Raw genomic sequence first — 15,351 nt, 5'->3', positions numbered from 1 at the left:
TCAGTCACCCTGAATAAAAACACAAACCACACCGTGGGTCAGGGAGGGGGGAGGGGGGAATCAGTCACCCTGAATAAAAACACAAACCACACCGTGGGTCAGGGAGGGGGGAGGGGGAATCAGTCACCCTGAATAAAAACACAAACCACACCGTGGGTCAGGGAGGGGGGGAGGGGGGAATCAGTCACCCTGAATAAAAACACAAACCACACCGTGGGTCAGGGAGGGGGGAGGGGGAGGGGGAATCAGTCACCCTGAATAAAAACACAAACCACACCGTGGGTCAGGGAGGGGGGAGGGGGGAATCAGTCACCCTGAATAAAAACACAAACCACACCGTGGGTCAGGGAGGGGGGGAGGGGGGGAATCAGTCACCCTGAATAAAAACACAAACCACACCGTGGGTCAGGGAGGGGGGAGGGGGGAATCAGTCACCCTGAATAAAAACACAAACCACACCGTGGGTCAGGGAGGGGGGAGGGGGGGAATCAGTCACCCTGAATAAAAACACAAACCACACCGTGGGTCAGGGAGGGGGGAGGGGGGAATCAGTCACCCTGAATAAAAACACAAACCACACCGTGGGTCAGGGAGGGGGGAGGGGGGGAATCAGTCACCCTGAATAAAACACAAACCACACCGTGGGTCAGGGAGGGGGGGAGGGGGGAATCAGTCACCCTGAATAAAAACACAAACCACACCGTGGGTCAGGGAGGGGGGAGGGGGGAATCAGTCACCCTGAATAAAAACACAAACCACACCGTGGGTCAGGGAGGGGGGAGGGGGGGAATCAGTCACCCTGAATAAAAACACAAACCACACCGTGGGTCAGGGAGGGGGGAGGGGGGAATCAGTCACCCTGAATAAAAACACAAACCACACCGTGGGTCAGGGAGGGGGGGGGAATCAGTCACCCTGAATAAAAACACAAACCACACCGTGGGTCAGGGAGGGGGGGAGGGGGGGAATCAGTCACCCTGAATAAAAACACAAACCACACCGTGGGTCAGGGAGGGGGGGGGGGAATCAGTCACCCTGAATAAAAACACAAACCACACCGTGGGTCAGGGAGGGGGGAGGATGGGAATCAGTCACCCTGAATAAAAACACAAACCACACCGTGGGTCAGGGAGGGGGGGAGGGGGAATCAGTCACCCTGAATAAAAACACAAACCACACCGTGGGTCATGGAGGGGGGAGGGGGGAATCAGTCACCCTGAATAAAAACACAAACCACACCGTGGGTCAGGGAGGGGGGAGGGGGGAATCAGTCACCCTGAATAAAAACACAAACCACACCGTGGGTCAGGGAGGGGGGGGAGGGGGGAATCAGTCACCCTGAATAAAAACACAAACCACACCGTGGGTCAGGGAGGAGGGGGTAGGGGGGAATCAGTCACCCTGAATAAAAACACAAACCACACCGTGGGTCAGGGATGGGGGGAGGGGGGAATCAGTCACCCTGAATAAAAACACAAACCACACCGTGGGTCAGGGAGGGGGGAGGGGGAATCAGTCACCCTGAATAAAAACACAAACCACACCGTGGGTCAGGGAGGGGGGGGAATCAGTCACCCTGAATAAAAACACAAACCACACCGTGGGTCAGGGAGGGGGGGGGAGGGGGGAATCAGTCACCCTGAATAAAAACACAAACCACACCGTGGGTCAGGGAGGGGGGAGGGGGGGAATCAGTCACCCTGAATAAAAACACAAACCACACCGTGGGTCAGGGAGGGGGGGGAATCAGTCACCCTGAATAAAAACACAAACCACACCGTGGGTCAGGGAGGGGGGGGGAGGGGGGAATCAGTCACCCTGAATAAAAACACAAACCACACCGTGGGTCAGGGAGAGGGGGGAGGGGGGAATCAGTCACCCTGAATAAAAATACAAACCACACCGTGGGTCAGGGAGGGGGGGAATCAGTCACCCTGAATAAAAACACAAACCACACCGTGGGTCAGGGAGAGGGGGGAGGGGGGGAATCAGTCACCCTGAATAAAAACACAAACCACACCGTGGGTCAGGGAGGGGGAGGGAGGGGGGAATCAGTCACCCTGAATAAAAACACAAACCACACCGTGGGTCAGGGAGGGGGGAGGGGGGGAATCAGTCACCCTGAATAAAAACACAAACCACACCGTGGGTCAGGGAGGGGGGAGGGGGGGAATCAGTCACCCTGAATAAAAACACAAACCACACCGTGGGTCAGGGATGGGGGAGGGGGGAATCAGTCACCCTAATAAAAACACAAACCACACCGTGGGTCAGGGAGGGGGGGAATCAGTCACCCTGAATAAAAACACAAACCACACCGTGGGTCAGGGAGGGGGGAATCAGTCACCCTGAATAAAAACACAAACCACACCGTGGGTCAGGGAGGGGGGGGGAGGGGGGAATCAGTCACCCTGAATAAAAACACAAACCACACCGTGGGTCAGGGAGGGGGGGAGGGGGGGAATCAGTCACCCTGAATAAAAACACAAACCACACCGTGGGTCAGGGAGAGGGGGAGGGGGGAATCAGTCACCCTGAATAAAAACACAAACCACACCGTGGGTCAGGGAGGGGGGGGGAGGGGGGGAATCAGTCACCCTGAATAAAAACACAAACCACACCGTGGGTCAGGGAGGGGGGGAATCAGTCACCCTGAATAAAAACACAAACCACACCGTGGGTCAGGGAGGGGGGGGGAAGGGGGGAATCAGTCACCCTGAATAAAAACACAAACCACACCGTGGGTCAGGGAGAGGGGAGGGGGGGAATCAGTCACCCTGAATAAAAACACAAACCACACCGTGGGTCAGGGAGAGGGGGGAGGGGGGAATCAGTCACCCTGAATAAAAACACAAACCACACCGTGGGTCAGGGAGGGGGGAGGGGGGAATCAGTCACCCTGAATAAAAACACAAACCACACCGTGGGTCAGGGAGGGGGGAGGGGGGGGGGAATCAGTCACCCTGAATAAAAATACAAACCACACCGTGGGTCAGGGAGAGGGGGGAGGGGGGGAATCAGTCACCCTGAATAAAAACACAAACCACACCGTGGGTCAGGGAGGGGGGGAATCAGTCACCCTGAATAAAAACACAAACCACACCGTGGGTCAGGGAGGGGGGAGGGGGGAATCAGTCACCCTGAATAAAAACACAAACCACACCGTGGGTCAGGGAGGGGGGGGGGAGGGGGGAATCAGTCACCCTGAATAAAAACACAAACCACACCGTGGGTCAGGGAGGGGGGGGAGGGGGGAATCAGTCACCCTGAATAAAAACACAAACCACACCGTGGGTCAGGGAGAGGGGAGGGGGGGAATCAGTCACCCTGAATAAAAACACAAACCACACCGTGGGTCAGGGAGGGGGGGGAGGGGGGAATCAGTCACCCTGAATAAAAACACAAACCACACCGTGGGTCAGGGAGGGGGGGGAGGGGGGAATCAGTCACCCTGAATAAAAACACAAACCACACCGTGGGTCAGGGAGGGGGGAGGGGGGAATCAGTCACCCTGAATAAAAACACAAACCACACCGTGGGTCAGGGAGGGGGGATGGGGGAATCAGTCACCCTGAATAAAAACACAAACCACACCGTGGGTCAGGGATGGGGGGGAGGGGGAATCAGTCACCCTGAATAAAAACACAAACCACACCGTGGGTCAGGGAGGGGGGGGGAGGGGGGAATCAGTCACCCTGAATAAAAACACAAACCTCACCGTGGGTCAGGGAGGGGGGGGAGGGGGGGAATCAGTCACCCTGAATAAAAACACAAACCTCACCGTGGGTCAGGGAGGGGGGGGAGGGGGGAATCAGTCACCCTGAATAAAAACACAAACCACACCGTGGGTCAGGGAGGGGGGAGGGGGGGAATCAGTCACCCTGAATAAAAACACAAACCACACCGTGGGTCAGGGAGGGGGGAGGGGGGGAATCAGTCACCCTGAATAAAACACAAACCACACCGTGGGTCAGGGAGAGGGGAGGGGGGGAATCAGTCACCCTGAATAAAACACAAACCACACCGTGGGTCAGGGAGGGGGGGGGAGGGGGGGAATCAGTCACCCTGAATAAAAACACAAACCACACCGTGGGTCAGGGAGGGGGGAGGGGGGGAATCAGTCACCCTGAATAAAAACACAAACCACACCGTGGGTCAGGGAGGGGGAGGGGGGGAATCAGTCACCCTGAATAAAAACACAAACCACACCGTGGGTCAGGGAGGGGGGGGAATCAGTCACCCTGAATAAAAACACAAACCACACCGTGGGTCAGGGAGGGGGGTAGGGGGGAATCAGTCACCCTGAATAAAAACACAAACCACACCGTGGGTCAGGGAGGGGGGGGGGAATCAGTCACCCTGAATAAAAACACAAACCACACCGTGGGTCAGGGAGGGGAGGGGGGAATCAGTCACCCTGAATAAAAACACAAACCACACCGTGGGTCAGGGAGGGGGGGGAGGGGGGAATCAGTCACCCTGAATAAAAACACAAACCACACCGTGGGTCAGGGAGGGGGGAGGGGGGAATCAGTCACCCTGAATAAAAACACAAACCACACCGTGGGTCAGGGAGGGTGGGGGAGGGGGGGAATCAGTCACCCTGAATAAAAACACAAACCACACCGTGGGTCAGGGAGGGGGGAGGGGGGAATCAGTCACCCTGAATAAAAACACAAACCACACCGTGGGTCAGGGAGGGGGGAGGGGGGGAATCAGTCACCCTGAATAAAATCACAAACCACACCGTGGGTCAGGGAGGGGGGAGGGGGGAATCAGTCACCCTGAATAAAAACACAAACCACACCGTGGGTCAGGGAGGGGGGAGGGGGGGAATCAGTCACCCTGAATAAAAACACAAACCACACCGTGGGTCAGGGAGGGGGGAGGGGGGGAATCAGTCACCCTGAATAAAAACACAAACCACACCGTGGGTCAGGGAGGGGGGAGGGGGGGAATCAGTCACCCTGAATAAAAACACAAACCACACCGTGGGTCAGGGAGGGGGGGGAGGGGGGAATCAGTCACCCTGAATAAAAACACAAACCACACCGTGGGTCAGGGAGGGGGGGAATCAGTCACCCTGAATAAAAACACAAACCACACCGTGGGTCAGGGAGGGGGGAGGGGGGGGAATCAGTCACCCTGAATAAAAACACAAACCACACCGTGGGTCAGGGAGAGGGGGGAGGGGGGGAATCAGTCACCCTGAATAAAAACACAAACCACACCGTGGGTCAGGGAGGGGGGAGGGGGGGAATCAGTCACCCTGATTAAAAACACAAACCACACCGTGGGTCAGGGAGAGGGGGGAGGGGGGAATCAGTCACCCTGAATAAAAACACAAACCACACCGTGGGTCAGGGAGGGGGGAGGGGGGGAATCAGTCACCCTGATTAAAAACACAAACCACACCGTGGGTCAGGGAGGGGGGGGAGGGGGGAATCAGTCACCCTGAATAAAAACACAAACCACACCGTTGGTCAGGGAGGGGGGAGGGGGAGTCCATCACCCTGAATAAAAACACAAACCACACCGTGGGTCAGGGAGGGGGGAGGGGGGGAATCAGTCACCCTGAATGAAAACACAAACCACACCGTGGGTCAGGGAGGGGGGGAATCAGTCACCCTGAATAAAAACACAAACCACACCGTGGGTCAGGGAGAGGGGAGGGGGGGAATCAGTCACCCTGAATAAAAACACAAACCACACCGTGGGTCAGGGAGGGGGGGGGGGGGAATCAGTCACCCTGAATAAAAACACAAACCACACCGTGGGTCAGGGAGGGGGGAGGATGGGAATCAGTCACCCTGAATAAAAACACAAACCACACCGTGGGTCAGGAGAGGGGGGGGGAGGGGGGAATCAGTCACCCTGAATAAAAACACAAACCACACCGTGGGTCAGGGAGAGGGGGGAGGGGGGAATCAGTCACCCTGAATAAAAACACAAACCACACCGTGGGACATGGAGGGGGGAATCAGTCACCCTGAATAAAAACACAAACCACACCGTGGGACATGGAGGGGGGAGGGGGGAATCAGTCACCCTGAATAAAAACACAAACCACACCGTGGGTCAGGGAGGGGGGAGGGGGGAATCAGTCACCCTGAATAAAAACACAAACCACACCGTGGGTCAGGGAGGGGGGGGGAGGGGGGAATCAGTCACCCTGAATAAAAACACAAACCACACCGTGGGTCAGGGATGGGGGGGGAGGGGGGAATCAGTCACCCTGAATAAAAACACAAACCACACCGTGGGTCAGGGAGGGGGGAGGGGGGAATCAGTCACCCTGAATAAAAACACAACCACACCGTGGGTCAGGGAGGGGGGGGAATCAGTCACCCTGAATAAAAACACAAACCACACCGTGGGTCAGGGAGGGGGGGGGAGGGGGGAATCAGTCACCCTGAATAAAAACACAAACCACACCGTGGGTCAGGGAGGGGGGAGGGGGGGAATCAGTCACCCTGAATAAAAACACAAACCACACCGTGGGTCAGGGAGGGGGGGAATCAGTCACCCTGAATAAAAACACAAACCACACCGTGGGTCAGGGAGGGGGGGGGAGGGGGGAATCAGTCACCCTGAATAAAAACACAAACCACACCGTGGGTCAGGGAGGGGGGGGAGGGGGGGAATCAGTCACCCTGAATAAAAACACAAACCACACCGTGGGTCAGGGAGAGGGGGGAGGGGGGAATCAGTCACCCTGAATAAAAATACAAACCACACCGTGGGTCAGGGAGGGGGGGAATCAGTCACCCTGAATAAAAACACAAACCACACCGTGGGTCAGGGAGAGGGGGGAGGGGGGGAATCAGTCACCCTGAATAAAAACACAAACCACACCGTGGGTCAGGGAGGGGGAGGGAGGGGGGAATCAGTCACCCTGAATAAAAACACAAACCACACCGTGGGTCAGGGAGGGGGGAGGGGGGGAATCAGTCACCCTGAATAAAAACACAAACCACACCGTGGGTCAGGGAAGGGGGAGGGGGGGAATCAGTCACCCTGAATAAAAACACAAACCACACCGTGGGTCAGGGAGGGGGGGGAGGGGGGAATCAGTCACCCTGAATAAAAACACAAACCACACCGTGGGTCAGGGAGGGGGGAGGGGGGAATCAGTCACCCTGAATAAAAACACAAACCACACCGTGGGTCAGGGAGGGGGGGGGGAGGGGGGAATCAGTCACCCTGAATAAAAACACAAACCACACGTGGGTCAGGGAGGGGGGGAGGGGAGAATCAGTCACCCTGAATAAAAACACAAACCACACCGTGGGTCAGGGAGGGGGGGAATCAGTCACCCTGAATAAAAACACAAACCACACCGTGGGTCAGGGAGGGGGGGAATCAGTCACCCTGAATAAAAACACAAACCACACCGTGGGTCAGGGAGGGGGGGAATCAGTCACCCTGAATAAAAACACAAACCACACCGTGGGTCAGGGAGGGGGCGAATCAGTCACCCTGAATAAAAACACAAACCACACCGTGGGTCAGGGAGGGGGGGGGAGGGGGGAATCAGTCACCCTGAATAAAAACACAAACCACACCGTGGGTCAGGGAGGGGGGAGGGGGGGAATCAGTCACCCTGAATAAAAACACAAACCACACCGTGGGTCAGGGAGAGGGGGAGGGGGGAATCAGTCACCCTGAATAAAAACACAAACCACACCGTGGGTCAGGGAGGGGGGGGGAGGGGGGGAATCAGTCACCCTGAATAAAAACACAAACCACACCGTGGGTCAGGGAGGGGGGGGAATCAGTCACCCTGAATAAAAACACAAACCACACCGTGGGTCAGGGAGGGGGGGGGGGGAATCAGTCACCCTGAATAAAAACACAAACCACACCGTGGGTCAGGGAGAGGGGGGAGGGGGGAATCAGTCACCCTGAATAAAAACACAAACCACACCGTGGGTCAGGGAGGGGGGAGGGGGGAATCAGTCACCCTGAATAAAAACACAAACCACACCGTGGGTCAGGGAGGGGGGAGGGGGGGGGGAATCAGTCACCCTGAATAAAAATACAAACCACACCGTGGGTCAGGGAGAGGGGGGAGGGGGGGAATCAGTCACCCTGAATAAAAACACAAACCACACCGTGGGTCAGGGAGGGGGGAGGGGGGAATCCGTCACCCTGAATAAAAACACAAACCACACCGTGGGTCAGGGAGGGGGGAGGGGGGGAATCAGTCACCCTGAATAAAAACACAAACCACACCGTGGGTCAGGGAGGGGGGGGGAGGGGGGGAATCAGTCACCCTGAATAAAAACACAAACCACACCGTGGGTCAGGGAGGGGGGGGAATCAGTCACCCTGAATAAAAACACAAACCACACCGTGGGTCAGGGAGAGGGGAGGGGGGGAATCAGTCACCCTGAATAAAAACACAAACCACACCGTGGGTCAGGGAGAGGGGGGAGGGGGGAATCAGTCACCCTGAATAAAAACACAAACCACACCGTGGGTCAGGGAGGGGGGAGGGGGGAATCAGTCACCCTGAATAAAAACACAAACCACACCGTGGGTCAGGGAGGGGGGAGGGGGGGGGAATCAGTCACCCTGAATAAAAATACAAACCACACCGTGGGTCAGGGAGAGGGGGGAGGGGGGGAATCAGTCACCCTGAATAAAAACACAAACCACACCGTGGGTCAGGGAGGGGGGAGGGGGGGAATCCGTCACCCTGAATAAAAACACAAACCACACCGTGGGTCAGGGAGAGGGGAGGGGGGGAATCAGTCACCCTGAATAAAAACACAAACCACACCGTGGGTCAGGGAGGGGGGGGAGGGGGGAATCAGTCACCCTGAATAAAAACACAAACCACACCGTGGGTCAGGGAGGGGGGGGAGGGGGGAATCAGTCACCCTGAATAAAAACACAAACCACACCGTGGGTCAGGGAGGGGGGAGGGGGGAATCAGTCACCCTGAATAAAAACACAAACCACACCGTGGGTCAGGGAGGGGGGAGGGGGGAATCAGTCACCCTGAATAAAAACACAAACCACACCGTGGGTCAGGGATGGGGGGGAGGGGGGAATCAGTCACCCTGAATAAAAACACAAACCACACCGTGGGTCAGGGAGGGGGGAGGGGGGGAGGGGGGAATCAGTCACCCTGAATAAAAACACAAACCACACCGTGGGTCAGGGAGGGGGGGAATCAGTCACCCTGAATAAAAACACAAACCTCACCGTGGGTCAGGGAGGGGGGGGAGGGGGGGAATCAGTCACCCTGAATAAAAACACAAACCTCACCGTGGGTCAGGGAGGGGGGGGAGGGGGGAATCAGTCACCCTGAATAAAAACACAAACCACACCGTGGTCAGGGAGGGGGGAGGGGGGAATCAGTCACCCTGAATAAAAACACAAACCACACCGTGGGTCAGGGAGGGGGGGGAATCAGTCACCCTGAATAAAAACACAAACCACACCGTGGGTCAGGGAGGGGGGGAGGGGGGGGAATCAGTCACCCTGAATAAAAACACAAACCACACCGTGGGTCAGGGAGGGGGGAGGGGGGGAATCAGTCACCCTGAATAAAAACACAAACCACACCGTGGGTCAGGGAGGGGGGGGGAGGGGGAATCAGTCACCCTGAATAAAAACACAAACCACACCGTGGGTCAGGGATGGGGGAGGGGGGAATCAGTCACCCTGAATAAAAACACAAACCACACCGTGGGACATGGAGAGGGGAGGGGGGGAATCAGTCACCCTGAATAAAAACACAAACCACACCGTGGGACATGGAGAGGGGGAGGGGGGGAATCAGTCACCCTGAATAAAAACACAAACCACACCGTGGGTCAGGGAGGGGGGGGAATCAGTCACCCTGAATAAAAACACAAACCACACCGTGGGTCAGGGAGGGGGGAGGGGGGAATCAGTCACCCTGAATAAAAACACAAACCACACCGTGGGTCAGGGAGGGGGGGGGGAGGGGGGGAATCAGTCACCCTGAATAAAAACACAAACCACACCGTGGGTCAGGGAGGGGGGGGGGAGGGGGGAATCAGTCACCCTGAATAAAAACACAAACCACACCGTGGGTCAGGGAGAGGGGGGGAGGGGGGGGGGGGAATCAGTCACCCTGAATAAAAACACAAACCACACCGTGGGTCAGGGAGAGGGGGGAGGGGGGAATCAGTCACCCTGAATAAAAACACAAACCACACCGTGGGTCAGGGAGGGGGGGAGGGGGGAATCAGTCACCCTGAATAAAAACACAAACCACACCGTGGGTCAGGGAGGGGGGGGAGGGGGGAATCAGTCACCCTGAATAAAAACACAAACCACACCGTGGGTCAGGGAGGGGGGGGAGGGGGGAATCAGTCACCCTGAATAAAAATACAAACCACACCGTGGGTCAGGGAGGGGGGGGAGGGGGGAATCAGTCACCCTGAATAAAAACACAAACCACACCGTGGGTCAGGGAGGGGGGAGGGGGGAATCAGTCACCCTGAATAAAAACACAAACCACACCGTGGGTCAGGGAGGGGGGAGGGGGGGGAATCAGTCACCCTGAATAAAAACACAAACCACACCGTGGGTCAGGGAGGGGGGGATGGGGGGAATCAGTCACCCTGAATAAAAACACAAACCACACCGTGGGTCAGGGAGAGGGGGGAGGGGGGGAATCAGTCACCCTGAATAAAAACACAAACCACACCGTGGGTCAGGGAGGAGGGGGTAGGGGGGAATCAGTCACCCTGAATAAAAACACAAACCACACCGTGGGTCAGGGAGGGGGGAGGGGGGGAATCAGTCACCCTGAATAAAAACACAAACCACACCGTGGGTCAGGGAGAGGGGAGGGGGGAATCAGTCACCCTGAATAAAAACACAAACCACACCGTGGGTCAGGGAGGGGGGGGGAGGGGGGGAATCAGTCACCCTGAATAAAAACACAAACCACACCGTGGGTCAGGGAGAGGGGAGGGGGGAATCAGTCACCCTGAATAAAAACACAAACCACACCGTGGGTCAGGGAGGGGGGGGGAGGGGGGGAATCAGTCACCCTGAATAAAAACACAAACCACACCGTGGGTCAGGGAGAGGGGGGAGGGGGGAATCAGTCACCCAGAATAAAAACACAAACCACACCGTGGGTCAGGGAGGGGGGGGAGGGGGGAATCAGTCACCCTGAATAAAAACACAAACCACACCGTGGGTCAGGGAGGGGGGGAGGGCGGGAATCAGTCACCCTGAATAAAAACACAAACCACACCGTGGGTCAGGGAGGGGGGGGAATCAGTCACCCTGAATAAAAACACAAACCACACCGTGGGTCAGGGAGGGGGGGGGGGGGGGAGGGGGGAATCAGTCACCCTGAATAAAAACACAAACCACACCGTGGGTCAGGGAGAGGGGGGGAGGGGGGAATCAGTCACCCTGAATAAAAACACAAACCACACCGTGGGTCAGGGAGAGGGGGGAGGGGGGAATCAGTCACCCTGAATAAAAACACAAACCACACCGTGGGTCAGGGAGAGGGGGGAGGGGGGAATCAGTCACCCTGAACAAAAACACAAACCACACCGTGGGTCAGGGAGGGGGGGAATCAGTCACCCTGAATAAAAACACAAACCACACCGTGGGTCAGGGAGGGGGGGGGGGGGGAGGGGGGAATCAGTCACCCTGAATAAAAACACAAACCACACCGTGGGTCAGGGAGGGGGGAGGGGGGGGGGGAATCAGTCACCCTGAATAAAAACACAAACCACACCGTGGGTCAGGGAGGGGGGGAATCAGTCACCCTGAATAAAAACACAAACCACACCGTGGGTCAGGGAGAGGGGGGAGGGGGAATCAGTCACCCTGAATAAAAACACAAACCACACCGTGGGTCAGGGAGAGGGGGGAGGGGGGGAATCAGTCACCCTGAATAAAAACACAAACCACACCGTGGGTCAGGGAGGGGGGAGGGGGGAATCAGTCACCCTGAATAAAAACACAAACCACACCGTGGGTCAGGGAGGGGGGAGGGGGGGAATCAGTCACCCTGAATAAAAACACAAACCACACCGTGGGTCAGGGAGGGGGGGAATCAGTCACCCTGAATAAAAACACAAACCACACCGTGGGTCAGGGAGGGGGGAGGGGGGGGGGGAATCAGTCACCCTGAATAAAAACACAAACCACACCGTGGGTCAGGGAGGGGGGGAATCAGTCACCCTGAATAAAAACACAAACCACACCGTGGGTCAGGGAGAGGGGGGAGGGGGGAATCAGTCACCCTGAATAAAAACACAAACCACACCGTGGGTCAGGGAGAGGGGGGAGGGGGGGAATCAGTCACCCTGAATAAAAACACAAACCACACCGTGGGTCAGGGAGGGGGGAGGGGGGGAATCAGTCACCCTGAATAAAAACACAAACCACACCGTGGGTCAGGGAGGGGGGAGGGGGGGAATCAGTCACCCTGAATAAAAACACAAACCACACCGTGGGTCAGGGAGAGGGGGGAGGGGGGAATCAGTCACCCTGAATAAAAACACAAACCACCCCGTGGGTCAGGGAGAGGGGGGAGGGGGGGAATCAGTCACCCTGAATAAAAACACAAACCACACCGTGGGTCAGGGAGAGGGGGGAGGGGGGAATCAGTCACCCTGAATAAAAACACAAACCACACCGTGGGTCAGGGAGAGGGGGGAGGGGGGGAATCAGTCACCCTGAATAAAAACACAAACCACACCGTGGGTCAGGGAGGGGGGGGGAGGGGGCGAATCAGTCACCCTGAATAAAAACACAAACCACACCGTGGGTCAGGGAGGGGGGAGGGGGGGGAATCAGTCACCCTGAATAAAAACACAAACCACACCGTGGGTCAGGGAGGGGGGAGGGGGGGAATCAGTCACCCTGAATAAAAACACAAACCACACCGTGGGTCAGGGAGGGGGGGGGAGGGGGGAATCAGTCACCCTGAATAAAAACACAAACCACACCGTGGGTCAGGGAGGGGGGAGGGGGGGAATCAGTCACCCTGAATAAAAACACAAACCACACCGTGGGTCAGGGAGAGGGGAGGGGGGGAATCAGTCACCCTGAATAAAAACACAAACCACACCGTGGGTCAGGGAGAGGGGGGAGGGGGGAATCAGTCACCCTGAATAAAAACACAAACCACACCGTGGGTCAGGGAGGGGGGGAATCAGTCACCCTGAATAAAAACACAAACCACACCGTGGGTCAGGGAGAGGGGAGGGGGGGAGTCCGCGACCCTGAATAAAACCACAAACCACACCGTGGGTCAGGGAGGGGGGGGGAGGGGGGGTGAAATCTGTCACCCTGAATAAAAACACAAACCACACCGTGGGTCAGGGAGGGGGGGGAGGGGGGTGAAATCTGTCACCCTGAATAAAACCACAAACCACACTGGAATGGTCCAGAGACAGCTGTGGAGGCCAGGTCATATTTGAGACAGAGATGGGTGGGTTTTTGAGTGTCAGGGGGATCGAGGACTGAAAGCGGGAGAATGGGGTTGAGAAACCTATCAGGTACGACTGAATGGTGAAGCAGATTCGATGGGGTGAATGGCCTAATCTGTGCACCTATGTCTTATGGCGGAGCGTTATCGGAGCTGTTCTCTCGCTGCTGTAACCCCCTCACCTTCCCGAGAGTAACGTGACTCCCTCCCAAAGGCCTCGGTTGAGCCTGCCTTGCCTGTGCTCCCAGGCAGCGCCTTCCAGGCCCAAAACCTCTGGCTGCCCGAAATAAAGAGACCACTTGCCTCCCTTTGCCTTTTGCAAATTTGCCAATTTTCCCAAACCTGTGTCCCTTGGTTCTGTCCATTCTCCCTTCCGTTACCAATCAGGGATTTGGGTGGGAGCGAGGGAACACTGCTCCTTATCTATCCTGTCAAGATGAGGGGGAGGTACTCGACAGACAGACAGAGAGAAAGGGAGAGACCGGGTTGTTTATTTATGGAAGTGGCTGTTCTGGCTCTCAGGGACGAGGGTGGAGTCCATCAGCAGCTGCAGGCACTTACCTAGTTTCCAGCTGTAGCACATCACCACTCCACCCTGGCGACTCCTGGCTGGAAACTGGTCACAAAAAAAAGAAGCTCCCGCTAGATTACTGGAATGGAAACACCACCCCCCCCCCCCACCTCACTCCAGCACCAAGCTGCTTCCCACCTCCCCTCAGCTACGTGACCCTTAGGAAAGATCATTAGTCTTTCTGGAAACCAACGCCGAACCCACCCAACATGGCTTTACAGAGTGCATGCCATCCACATCACCTGCACAAAATACCCTGGTGATCCCGGTTATAGACAGCACTGCCGCGCCGCGCCTTCCCCCCCCCACTCCCAAAGGCGATCCCGGTTATAGGCAGCACCACCGCCTCCCCCCGGCTAGAGAAGCACCACCCCTTCCCCCGGCAATCCCGGTTATAGACAGCACCGCACCCCCCCTCCCCCTGGCGATCCCGGTTATAGACAGCACCGTCCCCTTCCCCTGGCGATCCCGGTTATAGACAGCAGCGTTTCCCCCCCCCCCCCCACCCGGTGATCCCGGTTATAGACAGCACCGTCCCCTTCCCCTGGCGATCCCGGTTATAGACAGCAGCATTCCCCCCTCCCCCCAGTGATCCCGGTTATACACAGCACCGCCCCCCCCCCCAGTGATCCCGGTTATACACAGCACCGCCCCCTCCCCCCAGTGATCCCGGTTATACACAGCACCGCCCCCTCCCCCCGGCGATCCCGGTTATAGACAGCACCGCCCCCTCCCCCCAGTGATCCCGGTTAGAGACAGCACCGCCCCCTCCCCCAGTGATCCCGGTTATACACAGCACCGCCCCCTCCCCCCGGCGATCCCGGTTATAGACAGCACCGCCCCCTCCCCCCAGTGATCCCGGTTAGAGACAGCACCGCCCCCTCCCCCCAGTGATCCCGGTTATACACAGCACTGCCCCCTCCCCCTGGCGATCCCGGTTATAGACAGCACCGCCCCCTCCCCCGGCGATCCCGGTTATAGACAGCAGCGTTTCCCCCCCCCCCCCCCCACCCGGTGATCCCGGTTATAGACAGCACCGCCCCCTCCCCCGGCGATCCCGGTTATAGACAGCAGCATTCCCCCCCCCCCCAGTGATACTGGTTATACACAGCACCGCCCCCTCCCCCCAGTGATCCCGGTTATAGACAGCACCGCCCCCTCCCCCCAGTGATCCCGGTTATACACAGCACTGCCCCCTCCCCCTGGCGATCCCGGTTATAGACAGCACCGCCCCCTCCCCCGGTGATCCCGGTTATAGACAGCACCGCCCCCTCCCCCGGCGATCCCGGTTATAGACAGCACCGCCCCCTCCCCCGGCGATCCCGGTTATAGA

The 15,351-nt window shown here is 57.4% G+C and overlaps 1 protein-coding gene across 5 annotated transcripts in view; it reads right to left on the bottom strand.

Moving 5' to 3' along the window:
• atat1 (alpha tubulin acetyltransferase 1) overlaps positions 1-15,351 on the bottom strand; it is a 67,982-nt gene that overhangs the window by 3,156 nt on the left and 49,475 nt on the right. For all 5 annotated transcript variants that reach the window (XM_072550152.1, XM_072550153.1, XM_072550156.1 and 2 more), the window contains exon 11: positions 14,009-14,063. In XM_072550152.1, the coding sequence (XP_072406253.1) occupies positions 14,009-14,063 (55 nt within the window). The remainder of the gene's footprint in view (positions 1-14,008; positions 14,064-15,351) is intronic.

This window comes from Chiloscyllium punctatum, chromosome 30 (genome assembly GCF_047496795.1).
Source record: "Chiloscyllium punctatum isolate Juve2018m chromosome 30, sChiPun1.3, whole genome shotgun sequence".
Lineage (NCBI taxonomy): Eukaryota > Metazoa > Chordata > Chondrichthyes > Orectolobiformes > Hemiscylliidae > Chiloscyllium > Chiloscyllium punctatum.
Note: the sequence above shows the minus strand (reverse complement) of the source record. Positions and strands in the feature narration are given on the sequence as shown.